This window comes from Cervus canadensis, chromosome 28, assembly GCF_019320065.1.
Source record: "Cervus canadensis isolate Bull #8, Minnesota chromosome 28, ASM1932006v1, whole genome shotgun sequence".
NCBI classification, from domain to species: domain Eukaryota; kingdom Metazoa; phylum Chordata; class Mammalia; order Artiodactyla; family Cervidae; genus Cervus; species Cervus canadensis.
Window position 1 is genome coordinate 42,007,534 of NC_057413.1, and position 24,136 is coordinate 42,031,669.

Sequence of the window (24,136 nt, forward strand, 5' to 3'; positions counted from 1 at the left end):
GGACGGGAAAAGGGAAAGGCAAGGCTGGGAGGAAAGCTGCTCTTTGGGGTGACTGCTAGGCCTGATCCTTTCTGGAGGCAGCTGAGCCTCTGGAAAATGAGATTCTGAGGAGCTAGGTAGAGGTTTTGTGAGGATTCAGAGAACCTCTGGGATAAGTGGGGAAGACCCTGGCTTCCTAACAGATCAGGAAAGGGGGAGAGACAGAGAAGGCAGAAAGGGAACTGCCTCCTCCTAGGTTTCCCAGTGCCTCCTCTCTGCCCTGCTTACAGAAAACAAAGTGCCTTTGGCTGACTCTGGATGGGTTCCATTGAAGCAATTAGAGCAACCACCGTCAATGCTTCAAGGGGGGCACTCTCCTCCCCAGTCCAGCCACTGACACAGCAAGGCTGAAGGCCCAGCTGGGGGCCCCCATGGTGAAATCTGTTGGGATCTGCATGTCTGAGGTCCCCAAGCCCCCACCCCTACCCCCAGAGCTTTAGGAAGCTCTGAAAATGCGCCCAAAGCCTTCCAGATTTCCATGGGCCCAGCCTAATCAAGCATTGAAGCCTGTGTCATCCTCATCACTGGAAACTTTTGATGAGGAGGGACATCACTGAATAGGCCCCTCTGATTCCCAATGGGAAAGCAAGCCCCTCCCTTCCTGAACACCACCCCCGCCCCCTACTCCACCCTATGCCTGCCTGAGACCTTTCAGCAGAACCACCCAACCAGAGGCACTGAACAAAGACAGTTAGAATTCTCTGAAGCTCCCTTTGGGGGAGGATGAGAGTGTGTGCACAAATCCCTGCTGCGCCCTGTTAGGTAGGGGGCCCTGCGGGATGCCACCGCCCACCTGCCATGCTGCCTAGGCCCTGGGGCTCCTGGGGGACAGGGGAACCATCTGATGGGATGACGTGGGCCAGGACCCAAGGCTGTGGGCAGAGACTCAGTGGCTGATGGAGGGGCAGCCACCATTGATTTATGGGGGTCCAGAGACTCTTTGCTTTAACACCCCTTGATGCCATCTTTCCCACCAACCTGCCATACTGTTTGGTGGCAGAGGGGGTTCTTTCTCTCTCCTCTCCTTAGTTCCCATCAGGTCTGGGGGTGTGCTGGAACCAGCTCAGACAGGCTTGCAAGAGCCAGTTACTAAATATTCAGGAGTTCCGTGAGCTGGTTGTTAAAAATCAAATGATATGATTCAGTGTTTCTCAACCGTTTGTTCATAGCCTCCTAAGGACTTTTTTAGACATTTTCCCCTTAACCTCCTACCACTCTCCCTGTAAAATTTTAATATCACAGATACATTGCATATCTGTTTATGCACTGGATGTATTTTTGTGCTTTATATATAAAGACAGGAAGGCTGTTTTTCATCCCCTGCCAAAAACCAATTTTCCCCCCTGTTGACAATACATGATATAAATTCATAATTATTTTAAAAAGTAAAATATGCTCAAAATTCATCTCTTCCTAGTTAGCTTACTACCATTTTTTTTTTTAATCAGCTCTTGTGAGATTGTTGATATATCTGTTTTTCCCCTGGGGAGTTGGTTGTTTAATATTTACCAGCCAACACCGGGCAAATACTTTATTGGAATATAGTTGCTTTACAATATTGTGTGTTTCTGCTGTACGGCAAAGTGAATCAGCTATATGTATACACACATCTCCTCTTTTTTGGTTTTCCTTCCCGTTTAGGCCACCACAGAGCACTGACTTCCCTGTGTTACACAGTAGGTTCTCAATAGGTAATCTGTTTTATATACAGTAGTGTGTATATGTCAATCCCAACATCCCAGTTCATCCCACCCCCCCTGCCTCCCACTTGGTATCTGTATGTTTGTTCTTTATGTCTCTATTTCTGCTTTGCAAATAAGTTCATCTGTATCATTTTTCTAGATTCCACATATAAGCAATATTATACAATTTTTTTTTTTTCTGGCTTAGTTCACTCTGTATAACAGTTTCTAGGTCCGTTGAAGTCTCTGCAAATGGCACAGTTTTGCTCCTTTTATGGCTCAGTAATATTCTATTTTATATACACACCAAATCTTCTTTATCCATTCCTCTGTTGGTGGACATTTAGGTTGCTTCCATGTCCTGGCTGTTGTAAATAGTGCTGCAGTGAACACTGGGGTGGGTGTATCTTTTGGAATTATGGTTTTCTTCAGGTATATGCCCAGGAGTGGAATTGCTGGATCATATAGTAGTTCTATTTAGTTTTTTTAAAAAGGAATCTCCAAAAATAAAATAAAATAAAATAAAAAGGAATCTCCATACTGTTCTCCATAGTGGCTGTATCAATTTACTTTTCCCCCAACAGTGCAAGAGGGTTCCCTTTTTTCCACATCCTCTCCAGCGTTTATTGTTTCTAGATTTTTTTGATGATGGCCATTCTGACTGGCATGAAGTGATATCTCATTGTAGTTTTGATTTGTATTTCTCTAATTTTTAGTGATGTTGAGTATATTTTCATGTGTTTGTTGACCATCTGCATGTCTTCCTTGGAGAAATGACTATTTAGGTTTTCCACACCTTTTTTTTTTTTTTTTTTTTGGGTTGTTTGGGCAAATAAGAAAGAGAGGTTTGTCTAGCAAAATCCTCATTTGAAGATTCATGGAAGAACATGGAGAATTCCAGTGGAGGCAGGGAGAAGAGGAAAGAGGAGCCTGGAGAGGGAAAAGACCCTCTGATGCTGAGTCAGTGTTGGCTGAAGGATGTCTCTCCAATGAAAAGTCTAAAAAGGGGAAAAATTGTGTGTGTTGTCAGGGGCAGGAATGTGTGTATATGTAATACACATCCTCATGCTCTAGAAGTGTGTGTGATTAGCAATTTGCTTGCTTTTTCCTTTGATGTCGTGTATACCTTTACACACCACCACTGGAGGTCAGGGGCATAAAGCTGAGACCCCTTACCCACTGTTTCTTTTCTTCCGTGTTTCATATCTAAACACCTGAATCTCTATTCTGAATGGCATACTGGGCCCTACGCAGAGAACAGAGAAACTGCCAATGTTGTTTGGCCTTGAGTAGAGGGAGAAGAGAAGCCTTCCACGTGAAGACACACAAGGTGGAAGCATTGCATCACTCCCTCCTTTCCCGGTCCCATTTCCTCAGTGAAATGGGAAGTGTGGTCTGAGTTCTCAGGAGGACCTTCCAGTTCTCACTGTCCTTGTCTGGAACCATCTCCTCTTCCTCTCATCTGGACAAAGCTATGAGGTCCTGCCCAGGCACTGCCTCCTCCTTCTCTGCTGTCACTCATCTCCCGTCTGCCTGCAGGACAGCTTTTTAAAACTCCGCCCAGCGCCATCTTCTCCCACTGAAGTCTGAAGTCTAGACTATGTGAGAGCGTACAGCATGAACTCAAATGCTGTGCCATTGTCCGCTGGAGGACTCTAAGCCATTGCCAACCGCTCCCAGGACTAGCCTCCATGTCTTCAAAACAGGAATAAAGCCTCTAGTGCCCACTGTGGGGTGAAGATGCATGAGCTAATGTGCTGTGCACGTAGGTCCTTGTTATGGACTGAACAGCCCCTGCTCCAAATTCATATGCTGAAGCCCTATCCCCCAGTACCTTAGAGTCCAATCTAACTGGTATCTTCATAGGAAGAGACTAGGGCACATAGATACCGGGGGGTGCATGTGCAGAGGCAGGACCATGTGAAGAGGTTGCAAGAAGACAGCCCTCTGCAAGCCAAGGAGAGAGGCCTCAGGAGAAAGCAAGTCTTCTGGCATCCTGATCTTAGACTTCCTGCCCTCAGGAGTGTGATGAAGTGAATTTCTTTGAGTTACCCCGTCTGTGATATTTTGTTACAGCACCCCTAAACAGATTAATATAGTCCTTAAGAGGCCCTGCTTCTTTCTGCCTTTAATTTGTGTCAGCTTTGCTTTACATGTGGCAAGTCTTGTTCCACTGTTTACAAGCGACTGAAGGGAGGGATCCCGTGGGTGTATCTCTTCCTGTCCCCAGAGGACACAGTTCAATGCCAGGCACAAAGTGTACGAAGTCTGATCTCTTGCCTCACTGTCCACTTCCCGCTTGCAGACAAGGGTGGGGGGGATCCAGCTGCCATCCATCAGAGTGCTTCTCAAACTTCAAGTCAGAGTCAATTTAGTGAATCACATGAGCACTTTTCAAAAAAGGCCGACATGGAATAGCAAGAAAATTAGAAAATGCCAGACTGTACCACAGGCAGTAGGAGGAAGCATTATTTTATGAAACTTGCATTTGTTTTTACATATTTGTAAGTAGACAGAAAATAATTACCAACTATTCTAAGTGTTGTAAATTATATTTGTGCCTGGTTACTGCATCGTGGTGTAAAAATGCATTTCTTAATATGAATCACAATCCCCTAAATCTGAAAAAACACAGCCCTCAACCAGTATTGTTCAGTTTCTCTTTGAGTGAGTTTATGACTGAAAAGCCAATCAGCTGTTGAGGGGAGGCCTGAGGTAGGGTAGTGGCAAGGACCTGAGTATGAGTCGTCACTGTCTAGGCCAACAGTCATGGAGCCCTGGCCTTGGGTACTCTGCTGTGTCCTAGAGTAAGTGACATGACTTCACTGGGCCTGTTTCCCCATCTGTAAAGGAGGAGTCACAAAACCTCTCATGGGGTTCTATCAGGACTACCAGGCGGCAAGAAACCTGAAGGTACCCACTCACTGATGTAAGAGACAGTTTTTATTTCATCATTTCATTCAGGTCTGTCTGCTCTAGTAGGTGAATTGTTTGCTTCCTCTTCCGCTGCAGGAGAAAGGAATGTGCTTGCCCCTCACCCCTCAGGAATCCCTGGCTGGAGTGGGCCAGAGTTGAAAGTGTATCCAGAAAAGCATTTTAGAGGCTAAATCCCAAAGTAGACTCCCCTGTGGATTTTATGAAGAGAAAATCAAGTGCTGGCATATTCTCAAAGCAGCTTCCCGAGAGCAGTCAAGGTCCCGAGAAGTCAGGAGGAGCAGCCTCCCATCCTTTGTCTGGGAATCAGAGGCCAGCCGCCACTCCGCTCTGGCTAGGCTCCCAGGAGCACTGCCTGCAGGCTCTGAGTCACTATTAGAAGCCGTCCGGGGCCCCTGGGAGAGCAGGGGTGGAACAGCTCTACCCGAGATGGTTTCCTGAACCTGGCGTTCCAGCATCCACCTCCCTTAGCCAGGCCACTTCTTTCGGCGACACACCTATCTTTCCTGGGCCAAGGACTTTCTGAAACCCATGCTGCAAACCTGTTTCCAAGCAGGGTGCTTAGACATGAGTGTATTATCTGGAATTCCTAGAGGGTCTGTAACACAGCAACTGGAACAGGTGTAGGTAGCTGACCCCTACCCCTCCCCTGCTTCCCGCTCCTGCACTGGGCTCCCCTCTCCAGCCCCAGAGCCCTATGTGTCACCATCCTGACCACCATCCCCTGGTTCAGAACAGAGAGCACTGGATAGAAAGTCAGGACCTAGCGCTGCTTCTGAGTGACCTCACTTGTAAAATAGGTGGGCTGGTGGGGGATGGGCTGGCATTTGATTTTCTGTAGGAGTCAGATCCTTAAAATGTTCTCAAATTCTAGGAAATGAACTAGAGAAGCTAAAACTACACTGCTTTGCTCCCCAGGGAGAATCAGGAATCTGTGTTACTGGAGACGCAGGCAGAGCTTCCAAGCCATCAGACTAGTTTGTGGGGTTTGGAACCTGGTTGATGGGGAAGGGGTGGGCATCCTTTGTGCAGCCTGCACCAGCAGGGTGCAGAATTTGGATTGTCCAGGGTGTGCCAGGGTCTGGGACAGGGTAAGGAGAATGGTCACTGTCCCCCACAGGAGCTGCACTCTGCACCGGAGTGGGGAAATGGGGGGGCTTTTCCTCGGCAGTCTTCACTAGCCTCTCCCCCTTTGTCTTAACTCAAAGACCCTCTGCCTTATTTCGAAGATACCTACTGTCCAGTACTTATCAGAAGGACCCCCAAACCCCACCCACTCAGATCTGTCTCCAGATCCTTCCTGTCACCCTACTCTCCTTGCCCAACTTTGAGTCAGGAAGCCAATGAATATTTAGCCTCTCTGGCCTAGAATTTCACTTGGTGAAATTCTCAAAGAGGCCCTCCAATGCTCTTCTCCTCTGTGAAGCCTGCCCTGACCAACACCCATGCTCCAGCACCTTTCCCCTTTCCTCCACACCAGACATTTGGGTATTTAATCGTTTATTCCCTCAATGTATATTGAACGCTGGCTGCCTACCATCTGCTCTGCTAGGAGCTAGGGTATAAGGAGAGCAAAACCACACCCAGCTCCTCCCCCTCAGAGGCTGAGGGCCCGGTGGGCTCTTCTTACACACCCCTTCCTCCGTGCTCCCTTCCCAGCCCCCACTCACTCTGAGATCAGCTCCCAAGGACAGCACCTGTGTCTTACACATATTTCTCTCTCAACACACAGCAACTGTCTGTCATCCAGTAGCCTTCAATATATCACAGATTATGTATGAGTGGCCAGAAAGGAAAACTGGTTTATACCTGAGGCTGGTCCTAACTTTGTTACAGGGACAACAGAAGATGGAGAAAGTAACTAAGGCTAGACACTGGGTTAAATCACATGCTGGTGCTGCTAACCTACAGAGTACAATTTGGCCCTATCAAAATTAATAAATGCATTCACTTTTTGACTCACCAGTTCCACTTCTAGGAACTTATTCCACATATGGAGGCTCACACATTTGAAATGACATACACACAATGTTAGTCACAGTAGTATTATTGGCAGCAGACTGGAAACAACTTTATTTTTTTATGTGCTATTACCTTTAACTAAGTACAAAGACTCTTCTAATCATGTTACATAGAGAGCATTTTATCCACTGCTCTGTTTGGCTGCCAGCCTCTTGTCTCTCTCCTCAGCAATGGTAAGGCGAATACCCTTTCCACGGGGAAGAGAGATCCATGGCTTGTTGCCTTTGCCAATAACGAAGATGTTGGAGAGCCGAGTGGCAAAGCTGTTGCCATTGGCATCTTTCACATGAACTACATCAAAGGAACCTGGGTGTCTCTCCCGGTTGGTGATCACGCCAATTCTTCCCAGGTTAGCACCACCAGTCACCATGCACAGGTTACCAGTGTCGAACTTGATGAAATCAGTAATCTTGCCGGTTTCCAGATCAATTTGAATGGTGTCATTCACCTTGATGAGGGGATCAGGATAACGGATGGTACGAGCATCGTGGGTCACCAGATGAGGGATTCCTTTTGTTCCCACAAAGATCTTTCTGACTTTGCACAACTTATACTTGGCCTCCTCAGGTGTAATACGATGAACAGCAAAGCGACCCTTGGTGTCATAGATCAAACGAAAATTCTCTCCAATCTTATCAATGCTGATGACATCCATAAAACCAGCAGGGTAGGTTACATCGGTGCGGACTTTGCCATCAATCTTAATGAAACGCTGCATGCAAATCTTCTTCACTTCATCTCCTGTTAGGGCATACTTAAGTCTGTTTCTCAGGAAAATGATTAGAGGGAGACATTCCCTCAGCTTGTGGGGACCGGTAGATGGACGAGGTGCAAACACGCCGGTCAGCTTATCCAGCATCCAGTGCTTTGGAGCTGCTACGCGCTTCAGGTGCTTCTTGGGACCCCGAGCCATAGCTGCACTGCGCACAAAGAGAGAGAAAATAACCTGAATATTCATTGACAGGGCCTAATTTCTACAAAATATATTTTTTAAAACTGAGGTACAGTTGATATACAATATTATGTTAGTTTCAGGTGTACAATACAGTAGCTCACAATTTTAATTTCTATTTTATATTCTATTTTATATTCTATCTATAGCTATAAAATATTGTCTATAAAAAAATGTTGGCTATATTCTCTGTTTTTACTATACATACTTGTAGCTTATTTACATTATATACATATAGTTTGTACTCATACCCCTATCTTGCCTCTCCCCTCATGGGACCTAGTTTGATACATTATGCTATCCTACATAAAGCAGAATCCTATGTGGTATAAAAAAAAAAAATGAGGAAGCTCTGTTTGAATAGGAAAAACTGTAAGATATATTGTTGAGTTTTAGAAGGTGAGTGTGCATAGTTCATTATTTTTTATATAAAAAATGGAAAGATGGGGAAAGAACATATTTAAGTACAATGTATTTTAGATATGCACAGAAGGGCGCTTCAGGAGGAGGGTCCACAAGGAACAGGTCACAGTGGGTGCTGCGGGAGGAAAAACGGCCAAATGAAAGATAAGTGGGAAAAAAACCTTTCCATAGTATCCTGATTTTTAAAATACTGTACTATATAAATGTGTTATGTATTAAAAATTAAGACAAAAATGAAGTCAATGATAAAGACTATGAGGCAACATGCAGAAATGAGATTAAGATAGGTGGGAAAAAAGAAAAAAAACTGTATTCAGTAGGATCACAACTATGTAAAAAAAACCCATGTTAGGGTTTCCCTGGTGATCTACTGGTTATGAATTCACCTGCCAATGCAAGGGACATGGGTTCGATCCCTGGTCAAGAAGATCCCCACAAGCTTTGGAGCAGCTAGGCCCATGCGCCACAACTACTGAGCCCCCAAGCTGCAACTATTGAAAGCCCACACACCTAGAGCCTGTGCTCTACAATAAGAGAAGCCACCGCAATGAGGCCCGATTATTGCAGCGAAGAATAGCCCCTGTTTGTTGCAACTAGAGAAGTCCATATACAGCAGCGAAGACCAAGTACAGCCAAAAACAAACAAGCAAAAACAAATAAATCTTTTTTAAAAACGCATGTTAAAATTTCCATACGTGGAAGGGACATTCTGGGTAATTTTTTATTTCCTTTTTTTGCTAATTTTTTCCATAAATTTCTGTAAACATACTTATTAGGAAAAAATTAGTAACAGAAACATATATACTAACAGAATGGAACATTCAGTACAGTTGCAATTATGAAGAAAAGGCATTGAAAAAGACTGGAAGAAGGGATTTCCCTGGTGATCCAGTGGTTAAGACTGCTTTGCCAATGCAGGCTGTGGGGAATGGATCCCTGGTTGGGGAACTAAGATCCCACATGCCATGTGGTGCAGCTGAAATTTTTTTTTTTTTTTAAGTGTCTCTTTCTGGGACTTCCCTGATGGCCCAGTGACTAAGATTCCACACTCCCAGAGCAGGGGGCCTGGGTTCAATCCCTGGTCAGGGAACTTGATCCCACACACAGCAACTAAGAGTCCAAATACCGCAACCAAAGATACTGCAGGCTGCAATTAAGACCAAGTGCAGCCGAATAAATGAATAAATCTTAAAAAAAATAAAGTAGGCACAGTGTTCACAGTGGTTGTCTCTGCATGTGAGATATTAGGTGATGTTTAAAATATTACAATATTTTGGATTACTTTCATGACGGATGGAAGGAAGGTAGAAAGGAAGGAAAGCTAGGGAAAGAGAATTCTTCAAAATAACAGTTGTGTTAGGGTAGTAAGGTTATGCATTATTTTTGTTGCTTTGTTCAGCTTTCCAAACATTTCATTATTTGGTTGTGTTGTTATATTAGTGGGAATAAAACTCTCACTGCAGCAGAGTAGGATTCTACTCCCTGAAGTCCTGGTCATTTGCACTGAAGAATGCTACTGGTGACACACTGCTGAGGAGAAAGGGTGAAACATCAGAGACCTGAAGTCCTTAAACTGACTTAGTTGGCAAACATTTATAAAGCCCTGACTGCTAGGTTTGCTGTTGTAGAGTAAAGCACTTTAAGCAAGTATGTATGCTTCATGCAGAGATGGAAAAAGAATCCTTAAGGAGGTCTGAGCAGAAAAGCCTCGTAAGATCAGGCCTTGTAGGCAGTGATCAACTTTGTCAATGGACAAAATTAGGCCTGTCCAAGCAGGGAGTGTAGGATTCACCCATCTAAACACCTCCATTCCAGGACTCAGTGCCCCACTCTTCCCTTGCTGGCTGCAGCCATGCATGGTCTCTCTTGTAGCTCTACCACCTTTATACCAAACCCTGGGGCTGATTATCAAAGCTATGGTTTTTCCAGTAGTCATGTATGGATGTGAGAGTTGGACTATAAAGAAAGCTGAGCACCAAAGAATTGATGCTTTTGAACTGTGGTGTTGGAGAAGACTCTTGAGAGTCCCTTGGACTGCAAGGAGATCCAACCAGTCCATCCTAAAGGAGATCAGTCCTGGGTGTTCATTGGAAGGACTGATGCTGAAGCTGAAACTCCAATACTTTGGCCACCTGATGCGAAGAGTTGACTCATTGGAAAAGACCCTGATGCTGGGAGGGATTGAGGGCAGGAAAAGGGGATGACAGAGGATGAGATGGCTGGATGCCATCACCGACTCGATGGACATGAGTTTGAGTAAATTCTGGGAGTTGGTGATGGACAGGGAGGCCTGGCGTGCTGCAGTCCATGGGGTTGCAAAGAGTCCGACACGACTGAGCAACTGAACTGAACTGAAGGGTTGAACTCTCCCTAGTCCTCACCTATCTTGCCATGATGAGCATATGTCCACTCATGATCTTCTTGGAGGAAGGACACTGTTTAGTATTACAAAGCAAACAGCTCAAGAAAGGTTTTGTTCATCCAAACTCAGAGACCTGGGTTCTGATTCTGCTATTGACTACCTATGAGACCTTGGACAAGTAACTCCACCTTTACGAGCCTCTGTCTCATCTGTAAAATGGGGAAAATCTCAATGAATATTTGCCCTGACCACCTCCCAGAGTTTTGGTGAGGATCAGGTGATACGGTGTATATAAATAGCACTCTAGGACTTCCCTGTTGGTCTAGTGGTTAAGAATCTGCCTGCCAGTGCAGGTGACACAGGTTTGATCCCTGGTCTGGGAAGATCCCACTTGCCACAGGGCAACTAAGCCCATGTGCAACTACCGAGCCCACACGCCCTAGAGCCCATGCTCAGCAACAAGAAGCCATCGCAGTGAGAAGTCCCCATACTGCAATGAAGACCTAGTGCAGCCAAAAATAAATAATTAAAAAAAAAATCACTTTAAATGTATAAAGGATATCCAGCTGATTGATACACAAAATGTAGTATATCAAATACAATGGAATACTATTTAATCATTATGCTAAGTGAAAGAAGCCACAGGCCACATATCATATGATTCCACTTACATGAAATATCCAGAACAGGCAAATCCACAAAGACAGAAGGCAGATTAGTGGCTGCCGGTACCTGGGGGTTAGGAACAAACGGAAAGTGACTATGTAATAGGTACAGGGTTTCTTTTGAGGTGAGGAAACTCAGGAACTAGATAGTGGTGTTGGTTGCACAACATTGTTGAGTGTACTACACGCCGTTGAGTTGCATACTTTAAATGCTTAAAATGATTTTATTCTTACTACAATTCTTTACTACAATTTTTAAAACAGTATAAATGGTTCAAATCTGAGTTTATTATAATTATTTCTACAATTAATAATCAAAGGCATTAAATATTTAGAATTTCAGAATTCTTCATCTGTACTATGGCAGAGTGACCAGAAAAAAGGAGGAAATCCCTCTCAGAAAGACGACAGAGCCCCAGGGACATGAACCCTTGGCCCAGGAGAAGTGTGACCGTTGGAGAAAACCAGAATGCCAAGGCCAGGGAAGCACACTGACCTCTTCTCTTATAACCATCTGTGTGGACCCACCCTTTATTGGCTATGTGATTCCTCCAGGAACATTTAATTCCCAGCCTCTTGCTCCCAAACTCTTTCCCAGAAGACTAGAAGAGCATGTTCTGGTTCTTGCCCTGAACTTCTCAGACCTAAAGGGGCCTTAACCTGGTTTAGCTCCTGGGCGACCCCAGACCCATAAAAGCTGGGTTTCAAAGCTGAAGAAACTCTTGGATGAAGACTTCTTGATAACGATGGTATGATGTTTTGATGACAAAGTTCTGACATCATTGAGAGCAGCAATTCATTCACAGGACACTCAGATGTACAAAGACATTATTTTTCTTCCCCTCACTTAATTTGTCTCATGAGTCCACATCTCATAGAGAGGGAACTGAGAAGGAAGGGGACAACTTGTCAATTAGGCATCTTGGTCTGCCTCCATTTCAACTGCACCTAACAAATAAATATTCAGTCACCTCATTAAAATGACCGTTTCTCTCTTCTCCTCCTCCCAGGTACCTTGGGGAAGGATCAGTTCTCAGTCTTGCAATCAACTGCTTCCCCAGTCCCTCTCCTTCTCACAACGAACCAGGGCTTCAGGGGTGGGCACATCCTCTCTGCCAAGGTTTCCTAAACTTCTTGGACAAGAGTTAACTGGGCACCGGCTTAAATAAACATCCCTTCAGAGGCTCCTACCCTTGGAGATTCCTATCCATCAAGTAATTTGGGATGTGACCCAGAAATCAGTCTTGTTCTCTCTCTCGAAATTACAGAAATACTGCTCTGTGCCATATACTAAGTTCTCTGCAGCCTGGATTATAGTAACCTCCTTAATGATCAAGTCCTCCAGGCTGACATAAAGGAGTGGGAGCTTAAAACATTCATAAAATAATTTCTTTCTCCCCATAACCTGTCTTTCAAGATCACTGCCTTACAAGGAGGCCCCCACCATCATCAAAAAAGGGAAACTTGTTAATTAAAGGAGAGCAATGACTTTTTTGTACAAAATTGTATCTGCTCCTCTTTTGACACTCCAGAAATCTATTGATTCTGGCCTGGGGAGTCTCAGGGGTCAACATGATTAATAGAGTTATGGTTTCAAAAATATATTTTAAAATCCTCATCACTAACAATAATATCTAACATTCATCAAGAACTTACTATGTACAAGGTGTTGTGCTGCATGCACTCATGGTTTATCTTCTTCAATCTTCAGAACAATCTCATACTGTAACTATCCCCAGTTTACAGATAAGGAAACTGGTGTATCGAGGTTAAACAACTTACTCAGGGTCACACTACTAATAGTGGAAGAGACAGGATTTGAACTAATGTTTGGGTAATTCTGAGGGTTCTTTTTAATCACTAAGATACTCCTTTCCTACTTGAGTTTGAGGCCTCTTGGAAACTGGTCCAATCATCTTATTTTACATGTGTGGAGATTCAGGATGAGACAGGGAAAGTGACTTGCCCAAGGACACAGTGCTAGGCAGCAGCAAGGCTGGGAATGGACCTCAGACCTGGAACTCTTGATCCAGAGCCCCTCCCCTCAGGCTCCATGCCTCTGTGCGGGCATTGGACATGAAACACACATAGTTCAGTGACTGCCATTGTACAGTGTTGAACCACCTGAGGAGAGTGAGAGTCTTCAAGGAACTGAGATCAGCCTGACAGTTTCATAATTTCTCTATGTTCTTAAAACGAGAGGGGCCTATCCAAGAGTTCAATGCTATTGTGCCGTGCATTTTCTATTCACTGATTTCTAATGTTCACATCTATTGGTTATGTCTCCAAACCAGCTACAGTCTTTCTGTTCTTTAGATTTCCAGGAATCTGGTGATTTTTAGAAAAAGGTGTCATTGGTGGCCCCATCAGGGTAGCTTTGGACCCATAAAGGCTTGTTTCACCTTTGCAAGTTGTAAAGCCCTGAGGCAGGGAACTCCTTTGAGGTTGGGAGTAACTGGAGTGTAACTAGAGTAACTCTAGCCACAGGATCTTTGTCCAAGCACATTTCATAACCTGGAAGGGGAGCTCTGACTTCCAAGTGGAGGAAGAAAGGAGTTCACACTTAGTGAGTGGCTGCGATGAGGCCCAAGTTAAGTAATTCCCATCCTTGCCCTGCAAGGCGGTGCTATTATTCTCACTTTACAGATGAAGAAATCAAGGCTCAAAGACATTAATTTGCCTGAGGTCTCACATTTTTTATATTAGTTGACCTAGAACTTGAACTGAGTCTGTTGTACTCTGGGGTCTCTGTGTAGGACACCATGGACCCATCTAGTGTGAAATGACACCTGCAGATGTTATCAGGGCCTGCTAGTCTCACCATCTGCTGCCAGACATTCTTCTTCTTCATCCTCCCTCATTCCTGATCCTCCTCTGGGCTGCCAGTTCCTGATTATGTACTACTCTCATCTGCCCATGCTTATACCCATCTCAGATTTCATTTTCTGGCCGGGTGTTAACAGCCTTAATGAGGAGCTGCTCTAGAGAGGTCAGTCACTACATGACTACCAACGCTTTCTGGGGGACTCCTTACCTCAAAACTGCAACTGTCTTCCCTGAGATGGACAACTGACCAAAGCTAGTTCAGGTGTAATTAATCCAGATGCTTGTCCTTTGTGGGACCTTACTTAGCAAAGAGGAGCTGTTTTAATCAGATTTTTTTTAAGAAATGGAAACTGGGCACTGAATCAGTAACAGCATTTGAATTATGAAGACTGAGATTAGAAAGGGGAGTATGAAGTGGGGAAAAGTTATGATGAACCACTTCTGAAATGAGAATATATAATGAGAAAAGAATATAGTATATGTGCAGAGAGTGGTAGAAGTTACAAACATATATCATATGTCTGTATATATAAAATCTATATTTGTTTATATATTATGTATACATATATTTTACATATGTAAAAACAGCTGCAGTTTCCATGCTGTATAGCAGTTTCTGTTCTTGGGTTCCTATAAGCCCCTGTGTCCCTTCATTAAATCCCCCTTTCCTGAAGTAAACTGAATGGATTCTTTTTTCCTTCCTTGAAACCAAAGAAGTTTTGTTTAGAGCAGGAACAAACTTAAAATAATTTACAAGGTTTGAACTTCCTCAAAATTGGCAAAGGACACCTCTGTGTTAAGAGCTCCCAAGTGGCTCCAACCAAGCCACATGGAACAACTTTTAAGCTGTGAGTAAAAGTAGCCACATAATTTTCCAGTTATATACTGCTGTGAATGATACCATCCCAAACTTAGAGCTTAAAACAATCACTCTTAAAAACAAAAAACAAAAAACAAAAAACAAAAAAACCCATCACTCTTTGGCTTATTAAATTCATAATTTGGATTATTTGCAGGATCAGCAGGGCCAGCTTGTTTCTGCTCCACCTGGTCTCAACTAGGGTTTGAAGGCTAGGGCTGGACTCACCTGAAAGCTTACTTGCTCACTCACTCATTTATCCACAAGGTTGGAGATTAGTGCTGGCTGCTGAATGGAGCCTCAGCTGGGGTTCTATCAGACACCTACATGGGGGCTTTCCCTGTCGTTTCTCCCCATCCTTGTAGCATAGTGATTAGGTTCCAAGAACAAGCACTCCGAGAGGTGGAAGCTATATCATCTTTTTTTTTTTAATATCATCTTTTTATAACCTTGGAAGTTACATAGCACCATGGGCACACTCAGATTCAAGAGGGGAAAGCCTACATGACGTCAATATTACATAGTGAGAAGAATGTGCTGGATGTACTGTACCATGGTGCTCATTTTCAGAAAATAAAATCTGTCAGATATAGCTAATGAACTATATATATTAGGAGGATGGAGAAAGCCTGTGACCCATATTCAGACAAATGCACATTAAATCAGCAACAGATTAAAAGCTTCAATAAAACTGCTGCTGCAGTGAGACAGGATTATAATAAGCAGAAAGAAGTATCAAATACAGCATGTGGAAACATTTAATATTGGTGCAAACAGCTTAGAAGACTTCAGTAACCCCTGGGAGTCTCACGACCTAAAAGCACACCAATGCTGAACTCACCAGTTAAGGGAGGGGGATGGGGTGATATACTTTGGAATGATTTATATCAGAAATCATTTAAATGTTTTGGTTTTTAAGTGGATAACTTCAGTAACAGATTTAACTTTCTTCTGGGATGTCAGATAAATATCACTACAGTATCCTATAATTATTTTATGCTTTATCTTTCAATAAGAGCAATCTACCTTATAATTCTCTTGGGGACACTCCATTATCTCCTAGGCTTTACTGCTGTGCAAGATAAGTCCGCTGTTACTCTACAGTTCCTTTTTAGGTCATCTGTTTTACTTCCCTGGTTGCATTTAGGATAGGATTTTTTGTCTTTGGTGTACTGTATTTGCTTTTACATTTATGTTTACCTGTGGAATTACAAAAATTCTGCTCAGTTAAATATTGTTCTCCAATCCGATGATACATGCTGCATAATAAAGAATTTATCTGGTCTTTGTCCTAGGTTCTGGGGAGGGAGCTTCTGAACCCTTCCTGATTTTCCTGACAGAGAGGGTGTCTCTGTTAACCATGGTGGGGCTCTCAGATCACACCTGAATTTATGTTAATGAGTTACTCAGGATGGGGGCTGGTTACATCAGAAAGACCAATAATGTGATTAAAGGATTGGGGATTTGAGTCACTTGATATTAGCCCAACTTCCTCCAGGAAGAGGAGGGTGGCTGGAGACAGTTCAGTCAATCATGCACCTATAATGAAATCCCAATAAAACTCTGGACACTCAAAAGTTTGGTTAAGTCTTCTGGCTGATGAATGTATCAGTGTCCTGTGAAGGTGACACATCCAGATTCCTCAGGGAGGGGGCCTGGAAGGGAAGGGAGGGGGTTTAGGACTCTCCCAGAGCTCCTCCTATATGTCTCTTTATTTGTGGCTGATTTTGACTTGTATCCTTTGTAACAAAACTAATCATAAAGCCTAGCACTTTCCCAAATCATCTTAGCAAATTAAGAAACCTGAAAAGGTCATGGGAACCCCTGAATTTGTAGGTCAGAAGCAAGCAGGGCCTGGGAACCCTTGAACCTGCAGCTGGTATAGGTGGAACAGGGCAGTTTTCTTAGGGACTGTACCCTTAACCTATGGAGGCTGCACTAACTCTGGGTTACTGACAGAACTGCACCATAGTATTATACACAGATTTCTTCACTCTGGAGAAATTTCAGTGTTAGACACACATGCTCAGTAAGTACTACACAGGATTATTGAAAAACCTATGATGATTCCCTATTACGTTTTATTTCAAGAGGAGCAAACTGTGGTCCCTCTTTCTGACATCAAAGACATGCCACTAACTACAGGAGAAAAAAATGTCATACCTTTGATATCAAAATAAAACAGAGGTAGTGTGGTAGATGGCATTATTATTCCTTTAGTGTCAATTACTGGTGCTCTGTCCACATTTCCTCAAATTTATTTTCAGGTTCTGTTCCCTCTCCTGACTTCTGTATGACTTTGTTTCTAAGAGCCATGCACCCGTGACTCTTTCCGAAGGACTGGTCCAGGGCTACTGGAACTGCTTCATCCATATTCAGAAAGCAAAAAGTGCTCTTAGAGCAGTCCTTAACCGATGACTCACAGCTGTGGAAATATGAAAGTCCAGCTCTCTTGCCTTGAGTTGGGATAAACTCTGAGGTATAATTTATACCCAGAACCCCCTTTGGAGAAGGCTCAGCCCAGGACTTGGCCTGAAATTATACCCTTACTTAGCTTTGCCTCCTTCCCTGTCCTGCTCCTCCACTCCTTTTCTGGATTCTCCTAGGAACACTTCCTTAATAGAGCACTCTAATCCTTGACTCAGGGTCTGCTTCTGGGAACCTAACCTAAAACAGTTCCCAGTTATTCACTACCCAGAAGGCTGCCATGTGATTTGCAGTGCTTAGGGAGAGGGGGATTCTATTTCTTAGCCCTCCTGAGTCAAGCTTGGCCCCGTGACATGCTCTGACCAATAAAATGTGACGAGAAGTATGCCACATATTACTTGAATCTTAAGAATCACTGCATGGTGCTAGAATTGTTTTTTTCTCTCTGGGGCCAAGATAGGAGCTGCTCCTTCAGCCTGGGTTCTAGAGTAAGATGTGTGAAGCAGAATCACATCTGACAAATAGGCAACATGTAAAAATGTGAGCAAGTATAAACCATCTTTATTGTAAAACACTGAAATTTGGGGGTTATTACTGCAGCATAACCTAACGTATATAATACAGACAGTGTAGTTAAAAGCATATTTTCTTCTCTTTTTTTTAAAAGGCATGTTTTCTTGAGTTAACATAGCTTGAGGTCAAAGCCAAACTCTGCCACTTACTATCTATAACCTCAGCCAAGTTACTCAGCCTAAGACTCAGTTTCTCCATCTGTAAAACAGGGATAGCAATGATGTCTATGTCATAAGGTTGCTGTGGTGATCAAATGAGTTAACACATATAACGTACTTCAAATAGTGCTGATAAATGCTTAACACTAACTAAAGTAAACTATTATGAACTGTGACAGCACATCCCCAAGTTTTCAATGTTTTCTCCCACAACCACTCAACTTGTTGGTTGCTTTCCTCAGTCTCAGTTTCTGTTTGGGGATCTATGTGGTTCTGAACTGATTTCACCTGGCCTAAGATATATCAAACCAATAGCATTCTGCTAAACTGTATCCCAGGAGGGCAAGGACGGAAGCCAGTTTCCATGGTGTAAATATTCCCTCCATGGCCAATTTCAAGCTACCAATGGTTTAACAACTCTCTTGCAAAATCCTTCAATATTTAACAATCACCTGGAGAGCCAGCTCCAGCACACCATATGTCACTCCTCTAGCCATAATAGGTAAGTATAAGTTCCTCCAATCTGTGAAAATCACAGGGTTTCTGAAACTCAAGTCAAACGTAAATAATTCCCCTGCATTTTACAAAATATGAAAGAGCTTTCCAAGAATTTCTTGGTTGTCCAGTGGTTAGGATACCCTGCTTCCACTGCAGGCAGTGTGGGTTTGATCCCTGGTCTGGGAACTAAGATCATGCACGACACACCCCTCCCCCCAGCCGCCCCAAAAAGAAAAAAAAAGCTTTCCAAAATACATTAGGTTGAACATATGAAATTGCCAACATTTAACTAGCTTTGATCTACATAAAAGGTAATTTCATATGATTCAGTCTAATAGATCAAATACACAGGAAAATATGGCATAAGAAAGAGGAGTAAGGAATGAAGGATTGGAGGAGGGAGAGGAAGACGCCACCGGAAGCACGTCTGAAGAATGACCACGTGGAGCTTAAAAACTGATGTTAACTCTTCACTCCACAACGGGTATTAAATATAACTTTGGACAATTATGTTCTTCATTATTTAATTGCACACCCTCTGGGAAGTATCATATTATACCATACAAGCTTATCTAATATCTCCATTCTTCCAACTTCCGTATTCATTGCACTAACCCATGATTCCCTCCCTTTCCAGCAAGTGCGAGAAATTCAGAAAGGTCTGAGGAGAGATTTCTGGTATCTTTCGACAGGTTTTGGGGGAAACTCACGCTATTCGGGGAGTTTCATTATCCCGTGGCCCTTTTTCTCGTCATAAAGTCTCTCGCGGCAAGTTGGGGAGTCAGGGGCCTGAGCCGGGATGGCTCCTTGGAGCCTGAGGTAACTCACCTGTGCGGTGGGGATTAGAAGGTCCCTCAGAGGCTGGCCGTGACGATTAAAGGAGAAAACAGACGTGGGGGACACGGCGCTCGGCAGGAGCCGGCGAGTTGGACAATACAAACTCCACGCGGCTTTCAAGGCCCAGCCCCCAGCAGGCGAGGAAAGAGACTGCTCCGCCACCGGCGCGCGCAACCGCCTCGCTCAACCGCCTCGCTCAACCGCCTCGGCCGCTTCCCCGTGGCCTGCGCGGTGGGCGTGGCCCCGCTTCCCAGAATGCCGCGCAGGCGGGTCCGGAAGTGCGGGCCCGGAAGTGTGAGTCCGACCCGGGCGAGGTCTGGCAATTCAACCCCATCCTCCTCCTCACTGCGGAGGTGGCCGCGGGGTGCCCTTGGCTTCCTGCCACCGCCTAACGCCCACCGCACACGAGCAACATCTACAGTGGACACTGCATAGCCGCCACCGATACACCTCCTCACACAACACCCTCGGGTTTCTGCCCACACAGGAATCACACCGCCATACGTGGAAGAGAACGCGGCTTCTCGGAGCATGAGCAGGGCACCATGCAATGCATCTACATAGGAACGACACGTCTGACCCCTACACCGGGTGCAGACCCGCCAGCGTACACCCAGCCTTCACTCTGCTTGCCGAAGACTTGTGTGCACCCTGTGGCACTCTAAGCGCAGCACACACAACACACACACACAGTGCACACCTCCACATGTGAAGACTGCAAACACCGTGTTTTGAGTCGTTCTCAACCCCGCGTGGAGTTCAGTTTCACACACACACAGCACAACCCAAATGACATGCATACAAGGCACACTACACCAGACACAAAATATATACTTAAACCCTGGCTGAAAAGAACACGCGTTCGTCACACACGTGCTTATATTACCCACACCAAGTTAAATATACTATAGAAGCCCTGCGCATAATTCACACATCTTACAGACACGCACACATCACATAATCACACACTCAGCAACATATACTCAACACACAAAGCCCCAAGGTACCAACAGATCCACGCTACATGTTTGTGCACAAACGTGGATAATCACACGTATCCACGCCTCAGCAGGCTGGACAGGTATACACTTCACACCAGACCCACCCAACCCCCGGTACACCTGTGGTGCCCAGTCAAATCTCCCTGTGCTTGGGACTGGTCTGATTTTAGCACAGAAAGTCCTAAGTCCCAGGAAATGCCTCGAGTGGGGGGAGGGGGGAGGGGAGGGAGGGGAGCGGGGAATCCGTGATGGTAGTCACCCCACACACTGTTCAAATGAAGCAGGCTTGGACCTTCAATTAGTACCAGTGATAAAATCAGGCTGCTTCGGGGTCAGAGATAAGGGGCCGCAGTGGCGCAGATCTAAAGAGGCTCGGGAGTGGCTCCTGTTTGCAGCCACTACTGCCCCTGGTCTACAAAAGGAATGCAGCTAAGGAGGAAATGCCCTAAAAACAAAGTTGTTATCAACACCTTCCAAAAAAAGGAAAGAGGCAGAGAGTCCTAAACACACCTAACTTGGGGGTTTTACCCTTGGCAAAACCCTTTTTACTGAGCTTACCTCCTTTGCTCCTTACACAAAACTGTGAGGTAGGTAAGGTAGGTGCTATTATGCCAAGATGCCAAAAAGCACAGGCACCTGCTTGTGGTCACGCAGCACAGGTCAGGCAGAGCAAGTTTGAAAGAAGTCCTGTCCTCCTGGTCATCCCACTCAGGCATCAGGCTCCTGCCAGTGGTCTGCACAGTCCCCCCCACCTCCACCCCCATCCTGACTAAGACACAGCAGCTAGAATCAAGAAGCCACCTGTCTTGAGCCACCACTTTCAAAAGTCTTTCATTCCATCCTTTTAGGGCAAAGTGCCCAGGCCGCCCCACCCTCAGGGTGGATTAGGCCTCCGCCTCCCAGTTGGGGTTTAAAGTACATCAAAAGAGATCCTTGTCTCAAAATATCTTTCACAGCCCTGGTCTGGGGGCTGGAAATCACACACCAAGAGACACCCCCCCTTTTAGGTAAAGGCATTGTATCTTGATGACTCCTGCTCAGAATGCCTGGGAGGGACTCCCACGCTGCAGCCTCTAGCATCTTCACTGGCATCGTCTCCCGTGTCACTGGGTACGTTGCAACAGACATTGCCTAATGCCTGCTTGTTGATGGAACTGGATCGTCTCTAGCAAGTTCTGTGGGAATGGGGCACAGGATAGCAAAAGTTTGATTGTGGCTGAGGGAGGGTATGAGAAGGGTGATGGTGACTTGGAGAGGAGAAAATAGGAAAACAGAAGTAAGGGGTGTTGAATGGGGACACACCCTTGGCAGGAACTGAGGAGGAGACCCTGAGTCTAAGAAGGAAGGCAAAGGGATTTCTAGAGATGCCAGGAAGTAGGAGGGGGTTGAGTGTATAAGGTGGGCATATGTAGGGGATAGAGAGGTTGATGGGAGAGGACTGTTTACGAGGAGCCCCCTGGGGAAGGGGCTGTTTGTGGGTGACATTCCGGTTCATTGCTGGCAGCACCCTGAGCAAGTCACTTGAGCATTCACAAATGATTGCTCTGTGGAAGCTGCAGAAGAAAATGTAAAGACGTGGGAAAATGATTGTGATGTATTGATAAGTGAGAAAAAAGGAGGTTACAAAACAGGGCATAGAGTGGGATCCCTATTTTGTAACACTGGCTGGAAAGACACCAAAATGTGAACTGTGGTTGTCTCTGTTGCATGAGGATGACTTGCATTTCTTCTTGGAGTCTTTCTGTATTTTTCAGACTTTCTACAATAGACTTGAAATATGATTTTTGTATATATCAGGAAGGGTTATTTTATAGAAAAATTCATTGACTATTTATTGAGTGTTCATTAGATTCTACAGTGTTGCACCACAGTTGATGCAGAGAAATGTAAGCCATGGCCACTGCTCTCAGATTACCCTTAAATCCGGTCATGGCATAAGGGTGCAGCTCAGGGCACAAGAATGTGGTCACTGGAACCTGACTGCCTGGGTTCAAGTCCCTCTTATGCAGCTTCGCGCTGTGTGACCTGGGCAAACGGCTTGACCTTTCTGTGTTTTGGTTGCCTCATCTGTAAAATGGGGATAATAATAGTACCTGTAAGGATTAGTTGAGCTGATACATGTGATCACTTAGAAGAACAGCAGACACAGGGTAATCAGGACCTAAGTGTTAGCTGTTATTGTTATTAGTGGTTAAGAGCTTTACCTCTGGAGCCAGCCTGTCTGGGTTCAAATCCCTGTTCTGTCCCTGTCTGTCTTGAGCAAATGAGTTAATCCCTGTCTCTGCTTTAGTTTCCCAATCTTTAAAATGGGGATGAAAAGAGTGGTGTCTCATTCATAGAGTTGTTACAAAAACGCACCAAGTGACTATGGACACAGTACTGAGGATAGCACATGGCCCATAGAAAGTGCTCAGTAAGTGTGAGCCTCTGTAATACTAATTATTACTATTACTCTTATTATCATATTATTACTATTGGGGGAGGCAGGGATTAGGGCGCCATCCATTAGAGCACCCTGTGTAGAGCCAGCAGGGGGAGGGGTCCAGGGTGCATGAGACAAGTTGCTCTGGGCACAGCAGGATGGCCCTATCCATTCTCTCTTGCCTCCCCCACATTCTCCTCCAGCCCAGGTCATTCTGGTCCTTTACGTTTTAAACTATGGCCCCAGGTGCCACTCCTTGCCAATACAGTATCTCCTCCCTGATCCTTGTTTAGCCACACAGAATGTGGGTTTATGGTAAGCTAATGAAGGCAGGTTTCCACAACTTTTATTTGCATGGGAAGGGCCCTGGCAGTACTATATTTATAGCTGTGACTTTTTTTTTTAATTATAAAAGACTTGTATCATTGCATAAACTTAAGCCCCACCTGGATCCTCCCTTGGTTTTAGGAAGGGGGTTCCTCATTCAGACTTTCAAGTTCCCATCTGCTGAAATCCAGCCCCTTTCTTTAACTGGGTCTGGTCACAGAGACTTACTTGGGTAGCATTTTCACCCATGTAAGCCTCTTTTCCTTTGTTATTGGTTCACAGTATTTTGTGTCCCCCTTTGCAGCCATATCCTCTACACATCATCATTTGGGCTGATAATATCATGAATAAATGAATGAATGAATGTAGTTGTACTGTTGTACTGTTTTAGTCTCAAGAAGAATGACTCCATCCTGGGGTGGAGCAAAGCCCTTGGCAGACAGGAGAAGCTGGAAGGCCTTTTGAACCTGTGGAATAAGAAGCTTCTGAGATCCCATGGTGGTTGGCAGTTTAGAAACACGATTACAAGTTTAGTTGGGAAATGTTTTAAATTTGAAGACTTAACCAGGATGAAATTGATGAAGGGCCACAGGTCAGGGAGAAAGGAGCCCTAATGTACCTGAATTCTTTATTAAGAGCTTGTGTTCTTACATTTAGGCTTTATTAATACTGCTGTGCTGACCCATTTTATTAAAGATTTGGGTTTTTATTTAAAAACAAGTGAAATTGACCAGAGGGGAAGCCTGCTTATCTCAATGTTTGGCAGGAACTCCCAGCGTCTCTCTGGCCTTCTGGATTATACATATATATATAACATATATATAAATAAAAACATATGTAATATATATGATTTATTTATTTACTTATGGCCTCACTGGGTCTTTGCTGCTATGCGTGGCCCATCTCCATTTGCAGAGTGTGGGGGCTACTCTCTGTTGTGGCGCGTCATCTTCTCACTTCTGTGGTTTCTCTTGTGGAGCGTGGGCTCCAGGCGTGTGGCCTTCAGTAGTTGCAGCTCATGGGCTCTAGAATGCAGGCTCAGTAGTTGTGGAGAACAGGCTCAGTTTTCCTAAAGCATGTGGGATCTTCCAGGACCAGGGATGGAACCCATGTTTACAGCATTGGCAGG

General features: G+C 44.6%; 1 protein-coding gene across 4 annotated transcripts; it reads right to left on the reverse strand.

Moving 5' to 3' along the window:
* Nucleotides 1-6,699: 6,699 nt before the first annotated feature.
* LOC122429783 (40S ribosomal protein S4, X isoform-like) lies at nt 6,700-19,504 on the reverse strand. 4 transcript variants are annotated; one of them, XM_043450427.1, is made up of 3 exons: nt 19,249-19,504; nt 11,086-11,146; nt 6,700-7,592 (listed from the first exon to the last, which is right to left on the reverse strand). In XM_043450427.1, the coding sequence occupies exon 3, from the start codon at nt 7,588-7,590 to the stop codon at nt 6,799-6,801; it is 792 nt and encodes a 263-aa protein (XP_043306362.1). In that variant the 5' UTR covers nt 7,591-7,592; nt 11,086-11,146; nt 19,249-19,504; the 3' UTR covers nt 6,700-6,798. The 4 variants fall into 4 exon arrangements, with proteins under 4 accessions (XP_043306362.1, XP_043306361.1, XP_043306363.1 ...); XM_043450426.1 differs by having other exon boundaries at nt 6,700-7,597; XM_043450428.1 differs by lacking the exon at nt 11,086-11,146.
* Between the last annotated feature and the right edge of the window lie 4,632 nt (nt 19,505-24,136).

Bases quoted from the DNA above. Each gene is read 5' to 3' on its own strand.
- LOC122429783 (XM_043450428.1), bottom strand. From the start codon at position 7,590: ATGGCTCGGGGTCCCAAGAAGCACCTGAAGCGCGTAGCAGCTCCAAAG.